This window comes from Rhinoderma darwinii, chromosome 8 (assembly GCF_050947455.1).
Source record: "Rhinoderma darwinii isolate aRhiDar2 chromosome 8, aRhiDar2.hap1, whole genome shotgun sequence".
Lineage (NCBI taxonomy): Eukaryota > Metazoa > Chordata > Amphibia > Anura > Rhinodermatidae > Rhinoderma > Rhinoderma darwinii.
This window is the reverse complement of record NC_134694.1, coordinates 3,117,929-3,136,660: the sequence shown is the minus strand read 5'-3', so window position 1 is coordinate 3,136,660 and position 18,732 is coordinate 3,117,929. Positions and strand designations below refer to the sequence as shown.

The 18,732-nt window shown below is 40.3% G+C and overlaps 2 protein-coding genes across 6 annotated transcripts in view; one reads left to right on the top strand and one right to left on the bottom strand.

The window, feature by feature from the left end:
* FNBP1 (formin binding protein 1) overlaps nt 1–11,322 on the bottom strand; it is a 396,531-nt gene extending 385,209 nt beyond the window's left edge. Inside the window, exon 1 of the mRNA XM_075834540.1 lies at nt 11,253–11,322. The gene's annotated coding sequence lies outside the window, so the exon portion shown is untranslated. The remainder of the gene's footprint in view (nt 1–11,252) is intronic.
* The window catches only part of RXRA (retinoid X receptor alpha), a 168,238-nt gene that overhangs the window by 149 nt on the left and 149,357 nt on the right, over nt 1–18,732 (top strand). For 2 of the 5 annotated variants that reach the window (XM_075834657.1, XM_075834655.1), the window contains exon 2: nt 4,029–4,203. Coding sequence is in view for 2 of the 5 variants with exons in the window: in XM_075834652.1 (XP_075690767.1) it covers nt 11,423–11,450 (28 nt within the window). In the remaining 3 variants the exon portion in view is untranslated. Of the gene's footprint in view, nt 1–4,028; nt 4,204–4,279; nt 4,314–11,170; nt 11,451–18,732 lie in introns of those variants that run through there. The other 3 variants (XM_075834656.1, XM_075834652.1, XM_075834654.1) reach the window with 3 other exon arrangements.

Here is an 18,732-nt window from a genome sequence, read left to right as displayed (position 1 = left end):
GCCATGTTATATATGTGATGTATCTATGAGGTAAATGTGTGACCGGGATATATGCACCATGTTATATATGTGACATATCTATGAGGTAAATGTGTGACAGGGATATATGCGCCATGTTATATATGTGATGTATCTATGAGATAAGTGTGACAGAGATATATGCGCCATGTTATATATGTGATGTATCTATGAGGTAAATGTGTGACCGGGATATATGCACCATGTTATATATGTGACATATCTATGAGGTAAATGTGTGACAGGGATATATGCACCATGTTATATATGTGATGTATCTATGAGGTAAATGTGTGACAGGGATATATCCGCCATGTTATATATGTGATGTATCTATGAGGTAAATGTGTGACAGGGATATATCCGCCATGTTATATATGTGATGTATCTATGAGGTAAATGTGTGACAGGGATATATCCGCCATGTTATATATGTGATGTATCTATGAGGTAAATGTGTGACAGGGATATATCCGCCATGTTATATATGTGATGTATCTATGAGGTAAATGTGTGACAGGGATATATCCGCCATGTTATATATGTGATGTATCTATGAGGTAAATGTGTGACAGGGATATATGCACCATGTTATATATGTGATGTATCTATGAGGTAAATGTGTGACAGGGATATATCCGCCATGTTATATATGTGATGTATCTATGAGGTAAATGTGTGACAGGGATATATCCGCCATGTTATATATGTAATGTATCTATGAGGTAAATGTGTGACAGGGATATATCCGCCATGTTATATATGTGATGTATCTATGAGGTAAATGTGTGACAGGGATATATCCGCCATGTTATATATGTGATGTATCTATGAGGTAAATGTGTGACAGGGATATATCCGCCATGTTATATATGTGACGTATCTATGAGGTAAATGTGTGACAGGGATATATGCGCCATGTTATATATGTGACGTATCTATGAGGTAAATGTGTGACAGGGATATATGCGCCATGTTATATATGTGACGTATCTATGAGGTAAATGTGTGACAGAGATATATCCGCCATGTTATATATGTGACATATCTATGAGGTAAATGTGTGACAGGGATATATCCGCCATGTTATATATGTGATGTATCTATGAGGTAAATGTGTGGAGGGATATATGCGCCATGTTATATATGTGATGTATCTATGAGGTAAATGTGACCGGGATATATCCGCCATGTTATATATGTGATGTATCTATGAGGTAAATGTGTGACAGGGATATATGCGCCATGTTATATATGTGATGTATCTATGAGGTAAATGTGTGACAGGGATATATGTGCCATGTTATATATGTGACGTATCTATGAGGTAAATGTGTGACAGGGATATATGCGCCATGTTATATATGTGATGTATCTATGAGGTAAATGTGTGACAGGGATATATCCGCCATGTTATATATGTGACGTATCTATGAGGTAAATGTGTGACAGGGATATATGCGCCATGTTATATATGTGATGTATCTATGAGGTAAATGTGTGGAGGGATATATGCGCCATGTTATATATGTGATGTATCTATGAGGTAAATGTGTGACAGAGATATATCCGCCATGTTATATATGTGATGTATCTATGAGGTAAATGTGTGACCGGGATATATCCGCCATGTTATATATGTGATGTATCTATGAGGTAAATGTGTGACAGGGATATATGTGCCATGTTATATATGTGATGTATCTATGAGGTAAATGTGTGACGGATATATCCGCCATGTTATATATGTGATGTATCTATGAGGTAAATGTGTGACAGGGATATATCCGCCATGTTATATATGTGATGTATCTATGAGGTAAATGTGTGACAGGGATATATGCGCCATGTTATATATGTGATGTATCTATGAGGTAAATGTGTGACAGGGATATATGCGCCATGTTATATATGTGATGTATCTATGAGGTAAATGTGTGAAAGGGATATATGCGCCATGTTATATATGTGACGTATCTATGAGGTAAATGTGTGAAAGGGATATATGCACCATGTTATATATGTGATGTATCTATGAGGTAAATGTGTGAAAGGGATATATGCGCCATGTTATATATGTGATGTATCTATGAGGTAAATGTGTGACAGGGATATATGCGCCATGTTATATATGTGATGTATCTATGAGGTAAATGTGTGACAGGGATATATGCGCCATGTTATATATGTGATGTATCTATGAGGTAAATGTGACCGGCATATATGCGCCATGTTATATATGTGATGTATCTATGAGGTAAATGTGTGACAGGGATATATGCGCCATGTTATATATGTGATGTATCTATGAGGTAAATGTGTGACAGGGATATATGCGCCATGTTATATATGTGACGTATCTATGAGGTAAATGTGTGACAGGGATATATGCGCCATGTTATATATGTGATGTATCTATGAGGTAAATGTGTGACAGGGATATATGCGCCATGTTATATATGTGATGTATCTATGAGGTAAATGTGTGACCGGCATATATGCGCCATGTTATATATGTGATGTATCTATGAGGTAAATGTGTGACAGGGATATATGCGCCATGTTATATATGTGATGTATCTATGAGGTAAATGTGTGACAGGGATATATGCGCCATGTTATATATGTGATGTATCTATGAGGTAAATGTGTGACAGGGATATATCCGCCATGTTATATATGTGATGTATCTATGAGGTAAATGTGTGACAGGGATATATGCGCCATGTTATATATGTGATGTATCTATGAGGTAAATGTGTGACAGGGATATATGCGCCATGTTATATATGTGATGTATCTATGAGGTAAATGTGTGACAGGGATATATCCGCCATGTTATATATGTGATGTATCTATGAGGTAAATGTGTGACAGGGATATATGCGCCATGTTATATATGTGATGTATCTATGAGGTAAATGTGTGACAGGGATATATGCGCCATGTTATATATGTGATGTATCTATGAGGTAAATGTGTGGAGGGATATATGCGCCATGTTATATATGTGATGTATCTATGAGGTAAATGTGTGACAGAGATATATCCGCCATGTTATATATGTGATGTATCTATGAGGTAAATGTGTGACCGGGATATATCCGCCATGTTATATATGTGATGTATCTATGAGGTAAATGTGTGACAGGGATATATGTGCCATGTTATATATGTGATGTATCTATGAGGTAAATGTGTGACGGATATATCCGCCATGTTATATATGTGATGTATCTATGAGGTAAATGTGTGACCGGCATATATGCGCCATGTTATATATGTGATGTATCTATGAGGTAAATGTGTGACAGGGATATATGCGCCATGTTATATATGTGATGTATCTATGAGGTAAATGTGTGACAGGGATATATGCGCCATGTTATATATGTGATGTATCTATGAGGTAAATGTGTGACAGGGATATATCCGCCATGTTATATATGTGATGTATCTATGAGGTAAATGTGTGACAGGGATATATGCGCCATGTTATATATGTGATGTATCTATGAGGTAAATGTGTGACAGGGATATATGCGCCATGTTATATATGTGATGTATCTATGAGGTAAATGTGTGACAGGGATATATCCGCCATGTTATATATGTGATGTATCTATGAGGTAAATGTGTGACAGGGATATATCCGCCATGTTATATATGTGATGTATCTATGAGGTAAATGTGTGACAGGGATATATCCGCCATGTTATATATGTGATGTATCTATGAGGTAAATGTGTGACAGGGATATATGCGCCATGTTATATATGCCTGGTGTGTCTGTCCACATGTAATATCTGCGGTATGTATGAGCGCCATGTTATTTGTAATTATGCCATTACTGTAGAATAGGACGTGGACCGCGCGTACACTATATACACATTTATCTACAGCTTCTAAGCAAAATTTATGAATATGAGTTTAAACCATTTTGATCTGATTGTATAATCTTACTTGCCACTTCCGAGTGACCTCTCTAAAGCGGATCCCTACTTTATTAGTTGTAGCACCAAACCGTGGCCAACGAAACCGCAGAAGGAGCAACACAGAGGTCCAAAAGAACCCCTGCTGCCAGGACAGGCCCCATGCCCAAACAGGTGCAGCACCCCAGCAACAGGCAGCACAGCCTGTGAGCACTCACCTCTCCATGTGGTCCCAGCGGCAAACAGAGAACAAGTGAGTAGAAACACTAATGAGGTCTACTGCTAATTAACATCACCTGGGCCAAATGTGTGGAGGGCGGGTACCAAGAGAAGCAAAAAACATGAGACTGACGGATCTATGAGGTAAATGTGTGACAGGGATATATCCGCCATGTTATATATGTGACCTATCTATGAGGTAAATGTGTGACAGGGATATATGCGCCATGTTATATATGTGACGTATCTATGACGTAAATGTGTGACAGGGATATATCCGCCATGTTATATATGTGACGTATCTATGAGGTAAATGTGTGACAGAGATATATGCGCCATGTTATATATGTGACGTATCTGAGGTAAATGTGCCATGTTATATATGTGATGTATCTATGAGCTAAATGTGTGACAGGGATATATGCGCCATGTTATATATGTGATGTATCTATGAGGTAAATGTGTGACAGGGATATATGCGCCATGTTATATATGTGATGTATCTATGAGGTAAATGTGTGACAGGGATATATGCGCCATGTTATATATGTGATGTATCTATGAGGTAAATGTGTGACAGGGATATATCCGCCATGTTATATATGTGACATATCTACGAGGTAAATGTGTGACAGGGATATATGCGCCATGTTATATATGTGACGTATCTGAGGTAAATGTGCCATGTTATATATGTGACATATCTATGAGGTAAATGTGTGACCGGGATATATGTGCCATGTTATATATGTGATGTATCTATGAGGTAAATGTGTGACAGGGATATATGCGCCATGTTATATATGTGATGTATCTATGAGGTAAATGTGTGACAGGGATATATCCGCCATGTTATATATGTGACATATCTACGAGGTAAATGTGTGACCGGGATATATGTGCCATGTTATATATGTGATGTATCTATGAGGTAAATGTGTGACAGGGATATATGTGCCATGTTATATATGTGATGTATCTATGAGGTAAATGTGTGACCGGCATATATGCGCCATGTTATATATGTGATGTATCTATGAGGTAAATGTGTGACCGGCATATATGCGCCATGTTATATATGTGATGTATCTATGAGGTAAATGTGTGACAGGGATATATCCGCCATGTTATATATGTGATGTATCTATGAGGTAAATGTGCCATGTTATATATGTGACATATCTATGAGGTAAATGTGTGACAGAGATATATGCGCCATGTTATATATGTGATGTATCTATGAGGTAAATGTGTGACAGGGATATATGCGCCATGTTATATATGCGATGTATCTATGAGGTAAATGTGTGGAGGGATATATGCGCCATGTTATATATGTGACGTATCTATGAGGTAAATGTGTGACAGGGATATATCCGCCATGTTATATATGTGACGTATCTATGAGGTAAATGTGTGACAGGGATATATCCGCCATGTTATATATGTGATTTATCTATGAGGTAAATGTGTGACAGGGATATATGCGCCATGTTATATATGTGACGTATCTATGAGGTAAATGTGTGACAGGGATATATCCGCCATGTTATATATGTGACGTATCTATGAGGTAAATGTGTGACAGAGATATATGCGCCATGTTATATATGTGACGTATCTGAGGTAAATGTGCCATGTTATATATGTGATGTATCTATGAGGTAAATGTGTGACAGGGATATATGCGCCATATTATATATGTGACGTATCTATGAGGTAAATGTGTGACAGGGATATATCCGCCATGTTATATATGTGACGTATCTATGAGGTAAATGTGTGACAGAGATATATGTGCCATGTTATATATGTGACGTATCTGAGGTAAATGTGCCATGTTATATATGTGATGTATCTATGAGGTAAATGGGTGACAGGGATATATGCGCCATGTTATATATGTGATGTATCTATGAGGTAAATGTGTGACAGGGATATATGCGCCATGTTATATATGTGATGTATCTATGAGGTAAATGTGTGACAGGGATATATGCGCCATGTTATATATGTGATGTATCTATGAGGTAAATGTGTGACAGGGATATATCCGCCATGTTATATATGTGACATATCTACGAGGTAAATGTGTGACAGGGATATATGCGCCATGTTATATATGTGACGTATCTGAGGTAAATGTGCCATGTTATATATGTGACATATCTATGAGGTAAATGTGTGACCGGGATATATGTGCCATGTTATATATGTGATGTATCTATGAGGTAAATGTGTGACAGGGATATATGCGCCATGTTATATATGTGATGTATCTATGAGGTAAATGTGTGACAGGGATATATCCGCCATGTTATATATGTGACATATCTACGAGGTAAATGTGTGACCGGGATATATGTGCCATGTTATATATGTGATGTATCTATGAGGTAAATGTGTGACAGGGATATATGTGCCATGTTATATATGTGATGTATCTATGAGGTAAATGTGTGACCGGCATATATGCGCCATGTTATATATGTGATGTATCTATGAGGTAAATGTGTGACCGGCATATATGCGCCATGTTATATATGTGATGTATCTATGAGGTAAATGTGTGACAGGGATATATCCGCCATGTTATATATGTGATGTATCTATGAGGTAAATGTGCCATGTTATATATGTGACATATCTATGAGGTAAATGTGCCATGTTATATATGTGATGTATCTATGAGGTAAATGTGTGACAGGGATATATCCGCCATGTTATATATTTTATGTATCTATGAGGTAAATGTGTGACAGGGATATATGCGCCATGTTATATATGTGATTTATCTATGAAGTAAATGTGTGACAGGGATATATCCGCCATGTTATATATGTGACGGATCTATGAGGTAAATGTGTGGAGGGATATATCCGCCATGTTATATATGTGATGTATTTATGAGGTAAATGTGTGACAGGGATATATCCGCCATGTTATATATGTGATGTATCTATGAGGTAAATGTGTGGCCGGCATATATGCGCCATGTTATATATGTGACATATCTATGAGGTAAATGTGTGACAGGGATATATGCGCCATGTTATATATGTGATGTATCTATGAGGTAAATGTGTGACAGGGATATATGTGCCGTGTTATATATGTGATGTATCTATGAGGTAAATGTGTGACCGGGATATATGCGCCATGTTATATATGTGACGTATCTATGAGGTAAATGTGTGACAGGGATATATGCGCCATGTTATATATGTGATGTATCTATGAGGTAAATGTGTGACAGGGATATATCCGCCATGTTATATATGTGATGTATCTATGAGGTAAATGTGTGACAGGGATATATGCGCCATGTTATATATGTGATGTATCTATGAGGTAAATGTGTGACAGGGATATATCCGCCATGTTATATATGTGACATATCTACGAGGTAAATGTGTGACCGGGATATATGTGCCATGTTATATATGTGATGTATCTATGAGGTAAATGTGTGACAGGGATATATGTGCCATGTTATATATGTGATGTATCTATGAGGTAAATGTGTGACCGGCATATATGCGCCATGTTATATATGTGATGTATCTATGAGGTAAATGTGTGACCGGCATATATGCGCCATGTTATATATGTGATGTATCTATGAGGTAAATGTGTGACAGGGATATATCCGCCATGTTATATATGTGATGTATCTATGAGGTAAATGTGTGGAGGGATATATGCGCCATGTTATATATGTGACGTATCTATGAGGTAAATGTGTGGAGGGCTGGTATCAAGAGAAGCAAAAAACATGAATGTTCAATGGAAAATCCGCTCCAAAAAACGCCTCAAGAAGTGACATACACTTTTTTTACGGAGCATCTTTTTACGCTCCGTTTTTTAAAACAGCGGCGTAAAAAGACGCCCCCGTATAAACTAAATTCTGTTTTTCCCATTGATTTCAATGGACAGATGTTTGTAGGCATTCAGCTTGCGTTTTTCGAGGCGTAAATGCCCCGAAATTCGTCTGAAAACACTGCGTGTGAACATACCCTTAGGTATTTTTATTAAAAAAACATCTGAAAATCAGGAGCTGTTATCCCTTGAAAACAGCTCCATATTTTGAGATGTTTCTTATTTTGTGCGTGCACAAACCCTTAGGCTACATGCACACGTTGCGTATTTTGCTGAAGAAAATACGCACCAAAACCGCAGCAATACGCAGGAAATTCGCAGGTAAAAACCGCACCTAATCGTGCGTGTTTCGATGCGTTTTTTTCGTTTTGATGTGTTTTTCGGTGCGTTTTCATGCTGCGGGTTTTTCCACAGCACTACGCGGATACAATTCGCAAGCGGAAACGGAAGATAAATTGACATGCTGCGGATTTTAAAATACACACCGCAGGTCAATTTACGTGCGGAAAAATACTGCGGTGTGTACATGAGATTTCCTGGAATCTCAGTAACTACGCTGGTACTGTATTACGCTGCGGTTTTGCCGCACGCAAATACACGAGGCAAAACTGCACGTAATACGCATTCTGTGCATTGAACCTTCCCGTAGAATGACATGACCCGCCCGTCCACCGTATACACATGGATATATAGCTGCTAAGCATTATTTATAAACATGAACATGCGGTGGCCGCCATGCGGCACTGCAACTAGGAACCCACTTTAAGGGTATGTTCACACACAGTGTTTTCAGACGTTTTTCGGAGCATAAACGCTGAACGCCTCCAAACATCTGCCCATTGATTTCAATGGGAAAAACGTCATTTCATTCAGACGGGGGTTTTTTACTTGGAAAAAACGGTGCGTAAAAAAACACCCCATAAAAAGGAGCATGTGACTTCTTGAGCTGTTTTTGGAGCCGTTTTTCATTGTGACAATAGAAAAACGGCTCCAAAAACGGTTCCAAAAACGGTTCCAAAAAAGCATTAAAAAAAGTGATGCTTTAAAAACGGCTGAAAATCAGAGGCTGTTTTTCCTTGAAAAGCTCCGCATTTTACAGCCGTTTTACTTTTGCGTGTGGGAATATCCGGCGGACAACCCATACCAGTGATATCGTCTTACAGCGACCGTGACAAAGGCAGAGGTTCGGCCGAAACGTCTTTTCCAAGTCGCTTTCCACCTCAACTTTACCATCTTTTGTTGCAATAAAACTTAAATTTGTTTGCATCTGGATCTTTTGCGTACCTCCTGTGTGTGCTGGGGTTATATATTTCCAATATTGTGGGATTCTCGTCCCTACCTTACTAGCACCACGCCAATTGATTGAGGAGTGCATCCCAATATCTATTTTTGATTACTTTTGCGTGTGAACAGAGCCTCAAGAGGACGTGGCAAGTGGCTTATACAATCTGATCATAAGGGCTTATTCAGACCAACGTTAAACACGTCCATGCAACGCGCGTGATTTTCACGCGCGTCGCACGGACCTATATTAGTCTATGGGGCCGTGCAGACAGTCCGTGATTTTTGCGCAGCGTTGATCCGCTGCGTAAAACTCACGACATGTACGTTCTTTGTGCGGTTTTTGCGCATCACGCACCCATTGAAGTCAATGGGTGCGTGAAAATCACGCGCACCACACAGAAGCACTTCCGTGGGACGCGCGTGATTCGCGCAACAGCTGTAAAACTATGAATGAAAACAGAAAAGCACCACGTGCTACAAACATCCAAACAGAGTGTCATAATGATGGCGGCTGCGCGAAAATCATACGGGGCTGACATACGGAGCTGTTAAATACCTTTTGCGCGCGCAAAACGCACACGCTTGTGTGAATCCGGCCTAATGTTCACAAAGAATCGCATGTTCATGTTTATAGATTTTGCTTAGCAGTTATAGATCAACATGTAAATAGTGGACGTACGGTTCATGTCATTCTACAAGAATAGCATTATGTGTAATTATATGGGTGATATGTTATATGTAATTATATATGTGATATGTAATTATATGGGTGATATGTTATATGTAATTATATGTGTGATATGTTATATGTAATTATATGGGTGATATGTTATATGTGATATGTTATATGTAATTATATGGGTGATATGTTATATGTAATTATATGTGTGATATGTAATTATATGGGTGATATGTTATATGTAATTATATATGTGATATGTAATTATATGGGTGATATGTTATATGTAATTATATGTGTGATATGTTATATGTAATTATATGGGTGATATGTTATATGTGATATGTTATATGTAATTATATGGGTGATATGTTATATGTAATTATATGTGTGATATGTTATATGTAATTATATGTGTGATATGTTATATGTAATTATATGGGTGATATGTTATATGTAATTATATGTGTGATATGTTATATGTAATTATATGGGTGATATGTTATATGTGATATGTTATATGTAATTATATGGGTGATATGTTATGTGTGATATGTTATATGTGATTATATGGGTGACATGTTATATGGGTGACATGTTATATGTAATAATGTATGAAAATGAATGTGACATGTTAGGCTCGATTGCCGTCACATCACTTGTTATATGTTTGATATATGTTATACATGTGTGTGATATATTGTCATGTATATGTTATATGTGTGATATATTATATATGTAATAGATGTGTGATATATTATTTATCATGATACGTGATATGTTATACATGTGATATAATATTTATCTCGTATATGTGATATATGTTATACAGGTGTAATATATGATTTGTCATGTATATGTGATATATGTTATATGATATGTTATATGTTATATATGTGATATATTATATGTCATGTATATGTGATATGTTATATATGTGATATTATTTGTCATGTATATGTGATATGTTCTACATGTGATGTATTATATGTTATACATTTGATATGTTCTACATGAGATAGATTAGATATGTGATACATGTTGTACATGAGTGATGTTTATGGTCATATATTACATGTGGGGGTGCCGGCCCCCCAGTTTTGTCTGTGTCCGGGCTTTCAGTCCGCCTCTGTACTTGCAGGTCCCTGTCGCTGCAGCAGAGGTCGCTAGTCGCTCCCCCCCTGGCGGGGCCCCGGCGTTGCAGCGGGTAGTGGAGCAGGAGACGCTCGTACTTTACTTACATTGTTGGTGAGTTTGCTACAACTCGTCCGTGCGGCCTCCCCGGCTCTGGATCCTACTGCCCCCCGGGACCTCCTGTCCTCACCCCCCGGGCCCGGACCCGGACCGCTGTGCTGTGGACTCCGGAGAGCCCGTCCTTCCCTCTCTCCTCGCCGGGCATGAGTTAACAGCGATGGACACCAAGCATTTCCTGCCGCTGGGTGAGTGCATCTGTCGGCTGTATTCTGCGGGTGCTGCGCTCTGCTTAACCCGCTGCCCGCCGGTCTTATTATTCCTGTACCCCGCAGGCCACTGCTGCTGGGGGTCTGTATGTGACTTCACCTTTACATGGGGCTGCACCCCAGGATATGGGTGACCTGCTGCCCTGGTCACCCACCTCCCGTGGTGCCTGCCCTCCAGGTGGAGCGCATGCGGTGAGCTCAGTTGTGGGGCAGAACCTCCACTTCTTTCTGCAGGGTTAAGTTTAGTGTCTGCAGGTCAGGGAGAGGTGTGTGTGCCCTGGAGGGGGTCTCTGGTTCCCCCCAAGAACTGATCTAATAGTTAATGCAGCGCTATAGTCTCGTATAATGCAGAATACGCAGTTAACCCTATGTGTCCAGGTTTTATTAAACTTTTACACTGTTATTAACCCCTGACGTGCCAGGGCTGCAGGAACATTGTCCATAGTTCCAAATCAACCACTTGGATACGTTGCATATTATGCCCCTAGCTACTGCGCCCTGATGGCTGCATTTAAAGGGCTCAGCGCTGCAGTAAGCACAGGGTTAAACTACGCCGGATTGAGATGCTAGACTAAATGGTTTTGAAAGACCCCCTGGGCCTGGGGCCTGTCAAGTGACACTTGCCCATCCTCGCCAGCTACTATAAATACCACTCCGTGCCCAGGTACTGCTACATCTCTGCCCTGAATTGTCTTGTGGTTTGTACTAGACGACTGCGAAAATGGAAAAAAAAAAAAATCACGTAAAACCACAAAGCTGAGAAATTTAGCGCCTTTTGTATTTGATCAGTGCCGCCCACTATTAACCTAAATCAGTGTTGGCACTTACTGGCAGCGCTTACATCTAATTTTCAATATTAGGACACGGTTAGATCAGTCGTCTGCAAACTGTAGTCCTCGAGCTGTCATGAAACTACAACTCCTACCTTCAGGGGATGTTGGGAGTTGTACTTTTACAATATCTAAAGAGCCACAGCAGTCACGACGTGCTGGCCTTTGTAATCTTACAAAAACTGGGAAGCCACAGCAGTCAATGCATGATAGGAGTTGTAATTTTATGTAATCTGGGAAGCCACAGTGGTAATGATGGGAGTTGTAACCCTATGTAAACTGGGAAGCCACAGCGGTCAATGCATGATGGGAGTTGTAATCCTATGTAAATGGAAAACCCACAGTGGTCAATGCATGATGGGAGTTGTAATCCTATTTAAACTGAGAAGCCACAGTGGTCATTGCATGATGGGGTTGTAATCCTATGTAAATTGAGAAGCTAAAGCGGTCAATGCATGATGGGAGTTGTAATCCAATGTAAAATAGAAAGCCACAGTGGTCAATGCCTGATGGGAGTGGTAATCCTATGTAAACAGAAAAACCACAGTGGTCAATGCATGATGGGAGTGGTAATCCTATGTAAACAGAAAAACCACAGTGGTCAATGCCTGATGGGAGTTGTAATCCTATGTAAACAGAAAAACCACAGTGGTCAATGCATGATGGGAGTGGTAATCCTATGTAAACAGAAAAACCACAGTGGTCAATGCCTGATGGGAGTTGTAATCCTATGTAAACAGAAAAACCACAGTGGTCAATGCATGATGGGAGTTGTAATCCTATGTAAACTGAGAAGCCACAGCGGTCAATGCATGATGGGAGTTGTAATCTCATGCAATCTGGAAAGCCACAGTGGTCATTGCATGATGGGAGTTGTAATGCTAGGTAAGCTGGGAAGCCACAGCAATCAATAAATGATGGGAGTTTTAGTCTTACAAAATCTGGGTGATTATGGCATTCTGAGAGCTTTCGTTGCTTAAAATGTTAAGGACATGCTGGGAGTTGTAGTTTCACAACTGCCGCTGTTTGCAGACCACCGGGTTACATTATCTGCTTTCATTCCAGTTATGAATACTAGTAATATAATTGTTAAGAAATGGTGATATAAGGGTTAAGGAGGAAACCACAATCGATCGGTACAAGTATTACTAGTATAACGCGCCTTCTTCTTGGCGCTGTCGTGATTATTATATTATTACGCGTGTACATTAGTATGAGGTGCTCCATTATATTACAGTGCGTTAGTCCCTGTATTGTATATGAAAGTCCTTGTTCTACCCCCAGAGACTCGTAAAGTTTACACAAAATCCAGACGTTTCAATGTGTGATTTCTCAGCGCGTTTTATGGCTTGGAGTGAACGATCGCCAGTCGTAGATTTCCGGGTAGTCCTAGCGCTGTGGTTGTGAAACACTTTGTACGAGTTTGTTAGACTTTCGTTATTTCTGGTTGTTTTTGTGCTTCAGATGTTTGTTCTGTGATTCTGGTATTAAGCTTTAGGGTATGTTCACACGCTTAACTAAAAACGTCTGCAAATACAGAGCTGTTTTCAGGCGAAAACAGCTCCTTATTTTCAGACGTTTTTCGCTGCGTTTTTCCGGCTGTTTTTGGAGCGGTTTTCAACACAGTCTATGAAAAACGGCTCCAAAAACATTTACACGCCGTCTTTTGACAGCGACGCGTAAAATTACACCTCGTCTGAACAGAACACCGTAAGACCCATTGCATGCAATGGGCAAATGTTTGTAGGGGTAATGGAGCCGTTTTTTCAGGCGTAATTGGAGGCGTAAAATGCCTGAATTACGTCTGAAAATAGGTCGTGTGAACATACCCTTATATTCAGTCAATATTGCGACGTTTTATGATAATTCTTGTCCGGCTCCATACATTGAATATGATGTCATAACATTATGCGACACAAAGGTGAAATATAATCTATTCACTGCTGCAAATGAAGCGGTTTGTGTCATTTTTGCACCGTATAAGCCACCATTTTGCTGCTATTTTTATGATTTTGTGGCCTATCCATTGAGTACAAACTGTCAGGAGGCGCGAGGTGCAGTATGCCTCATTCCTCAATCTGCAACATCATGAAAATGTACGCTTAACAAGTACAGAATAACCGAAACGACATCGGCGTCAAAACGTCTTACACATGGTAAACGTAGGCCTTGTATAGCCTGGTGAATGCGGCATAGCACGGTCGCTTTACAGCTAAGGTCAACTATTTAGAAAGACAGTGGAATTCTTTTAATTCGGGATCTTATCATTTGATAATCCTTAAAACTGATATAAAAAGAATGTCGCAATGGCTGCTTACCTGCACGCAGTCTACCCTGGCAAGTGAGTTTTGCGATCGTCTGATAATTCCGAACATATCAAGTTCCATTATTAAATTTTACTTTAAGGCTCCGTGCACACCACGTTTTATGCCCTATGTTTAGTGCATATGCTGGGAAAAGCTCCCGACCTAAATGTTAAACGTAGGCTGTGACGGATGCGGCATCAGTCACCCATAGACTATTATGGTATCCATTTAAAGGGGTTTTCCACAACCGGACAACTGATGACCTATCCACAGGATAGGTCATCAGTATGTGATCGGTGGGGGTCCGACACCTGGACCCCGCACTGTTCAGCCGCTCCGACTTCCTCCAGGCATCGGACATCCATGCCGGAAGCAGATAGCTCCGCTCATGGAATAGCGGCCGTGCTGCCGTACTGTTCAAGTGAATAGGAGCAGAGCTGCATTTCCTCAGAAAGGCCGCTATGCCGTGTTCGGAGCCATTTGCTCCCGACTCTACATTGCATGCTGTGCATAACATCCGGTGTCCGTGGGCACCCGGAGCAGCTGATCGGTGTGGGGTCTGCGTGTGATCTCCACCGATCATATACTGATGACCTGTCCTGTGGATATATCATCAGCTGCCTGATCGTGGAAAACCCCTTGTACGAATAAGTCATAAGATGCTCATATACTTTAAGTGCGTGCCTGTGACATACGACATATAGCGGCTTCCATGTAAAAAAAACAACACATACCGTGCGGTATACGTTTTATATTTGCAGGATCCCACGGGATGGAATAGTGTAGTCTACTACGCTATTCCAACCTTAAAAGAAAAAAAGTTGTACTGACGTGTCCCAGCACAATGCAGGACGAAAGGACACTGTCTAAATAATGGAACCCTTCGGACACGTTTGGCGTATATGTCGGGAGCTTTCCCATCGTATACGCTAAACTTAAGGCCAAAACGTGATGTGCGCAGAGCCTGAGTGGGACTTTTGAGCTTATTTATTGTGTGTGTGTGTGTGTGTGTATATATATATATATATATATATATATTATACATTATACAGGTATGTGACACTATACTAATAAGACACCAGTTCGGTCTACATCACCTCTTTCCATGTTCGGTTACACTTGCAAAGAAAAAAATTGAAAGTTGCGTCTCTAATTACTGTCTTTGACAACCTGCGCCAGGGGTAACGTGATCGTGGTCTCAAGTGCTGCTTATAGAAAGTCCGCTGAAGCCTGGTATATCTGTGCCCTTCTTTCTGTCTGAATTATTTAGTTGTTTTTTTTCTTCCTCTTCTTTCGGTCATTCCCATGTGTTGGTAAATTCCACGCGTTACCATTTGAGCCCGCTATAAAGACTGTGTCACCAGTAGAAGATAGGAGCGTGCCAAAACTCCAATCAAACGCCTCACGCAATGTATCACGTTGCTTTTTGACAGCTCCGTGTCTCGTTGCTCGTCACTGGTATAAATAAACTATTAATGGTTTGTAATACCAGCAGGGACCTCGATAAACATGTCGGGTACTGCTAGGACCGCTCACTTACTCTAATGACACTTTCCACTTTCGTATTTAGCGGACGATAGTTTTGTGTTCGTACTCAATTAGTCCTCATGACCATAATAGTTTTTACTGTCCGCAAATGCGGATCTGACGGCTACGGATACACATTTGTAGCCGTCCGCAATTGCGGACTAGAATAGGACATGTTCTATATTTTGCGGATCATTTCTACGGCCCGGACACACATCCGTAAATATACTGAAAGGTGTCCGTGGCCAATAGAAATGAATAGGTACGCAATTTTATCCGTAATAACGGATGAAAATTACTGTCGTGTGCATGGCGCCTTACCTGAGATTTATTATTTCATAGATACAGCGTTGCTTGCTAATAAACGAATGTAGCAGCAACACGGCCCCCCTCCATAGGAGAACCTTTAACTGTTCATCCAGAGCTACCTGGTTCACAAATAGAATGCCATAACTACAGTGAAGACTGACACAATCAGAGCAGATGAAGGATCTATGGAAAATTGAATCGGGGTTATTTTTTATTTTATGAGGAGAACTCTTTAGGAAATACAGAATAGTCCCGAGATGTCTAAATGTTTACATACTAACACTCTTGCGTTCATCTTGACTTGGCAGATCCCCAGGACGCTCTCTGAGGTGTAGGTTAGTGCGCTGTGAAACAAACGGCCTATATACGGCATGTTATTCACTCCTCCGGCCTGGAAATTCTATATTATTTTTCAAGTCCATAATATAAATATGAAATTTCTTTTTTTTTTTTTTTTTAAGCGGTTGTGGTTGAGAGAAGCGTCATGGGGATCTGGCGGCGAGCTGAGGATCTTTATAGGATTAATAAGAGGTCATCCAGCTTTGAAGATATGTCCTAGGATGTATACTGGCTTTACGTGGCCGGGGACGTCTTCTCAGTAAACATAGTACAAAGGTGTCCATCGGTGTAATAATCGGCAATATTACAATTTAATGTAATAAAAAATATTTAATTGCAAAAAAACTTTTCCCAAAGTCTTTAAGGTGAACTTATCCCCCTGGCACGATCTTGTCTTGTTTTTGGTGCTATAGAGCGATAATATGGCCGTGTAAGTAAAATTTGCTCCAAGGGTTTTCCAAGATGGCTGCTGACGTCAATATATTTATCGTGATTCCAAAACGCATAGCGGTGTACATTGCTTTACGCAGCCCGTGCGTGATAGAGGAGCGGACGGGTGGACTTTTGTCTCGCACACATGAATATATATATATATATATAAAAAAAGAAAAAAAAAGAATTTGAGTCCAGGGTTCAAGTCCATCCTGCCTATTCAGCAACCATTGTTAACCCTCGTGGAGCTGGATTCTGTAATGATCAGACCTGAAACCCATGTCTCCACCTGGATCGTAGGGGATTATTACACTCCCTTTCCTCTAAGGGCACGGCCAGATGTGGCGGAATTCTCCAGCGGCCGTCTTTTACATTTGTTTCAATACGTTTTCAGTTAGTTCAGACGTTGCGGAAAACTCCGCTGCGGATCATAGGCTGCGGTGCAGAATTTTCACTCCGCAGCATGCACTGACTGTTGCAGTGAAGAAGTGGAATTTTACTGCGGATTTCAGCCGTTGCAATGCAAAAACTGAAATCTGTGGCAAGTTCGCTGTCTTTTCTGCAACGTCTGAATGACCTGTCAAATATGCAAATGTTGGTGCAGATTCTTTGCGTAATTGCCCCAAATCTGCACCAACATTTGCAGCGGAAAAACTCTGCCACGTCTGAACGTGCCCTAAGGGTGGCTTCGATTTTTAGTTTTCAGCCGACCGATACTTTTACGGCTGACGTTCCTGTCTAAGGCACGAATATCTCCAGTACAGGGCTATTTGGTAGAATCGCTCTGCTGTAAAAGGCGACCTTTGAAATGAATGGCCCAGGTCTGTTTTTTTGGATTCTCCACCAAGGAATTCCTTCCGGATAGCATTTGAGCGTTGCTTCAGTGCGAGGCCCGATGCTCATGGGGATGAATGGATTAGTGCCCAGGGCCGGCCCCACTGACCGTACTACTGAATGCATGACGTCTTATGTTAGTGTCGCTTTTTGGAAACTCCTGACAAAGGGCCACTAAACCGGAAATGTGTGACATAAAAAAAAATAACGATATCAGTCACATATGATGTAAATGTCCTTGGAGGATCTCCGTACTGGACATAGGTGACTTAAAGAAGAGATCGTGGGGCAGGGACGATTCACGATATTCATTTTTATTATCTGAATACGTTTTTAATTCACCCAATCAATAATAAATAATTGTCGGCTGGATCGGTATTCATCATCATCATGTCTGTGGTCACCTTAGGAGTTTACACTTCGCAGATTTTGTTGCGGATTTGACGCAGGTCTTGGCCTTCTGCGTTGCAAAGGGTAAAATCTGCAATGAAAATCTGCGACAAATCCACGAAATGTGAACTCCGCCTTAAAGGGGTAATCCGATAACTGACTTCCATTCATATCCACTGGATGTGTCCATACTACAGCGCTCTCGGGGTCTGTACGTCTCAGACTCTCTTCTAATGTTCGAATGGAAATAAACGACTTCCCATTTGTGGTCAGGATAATAAATATTTAACTAAA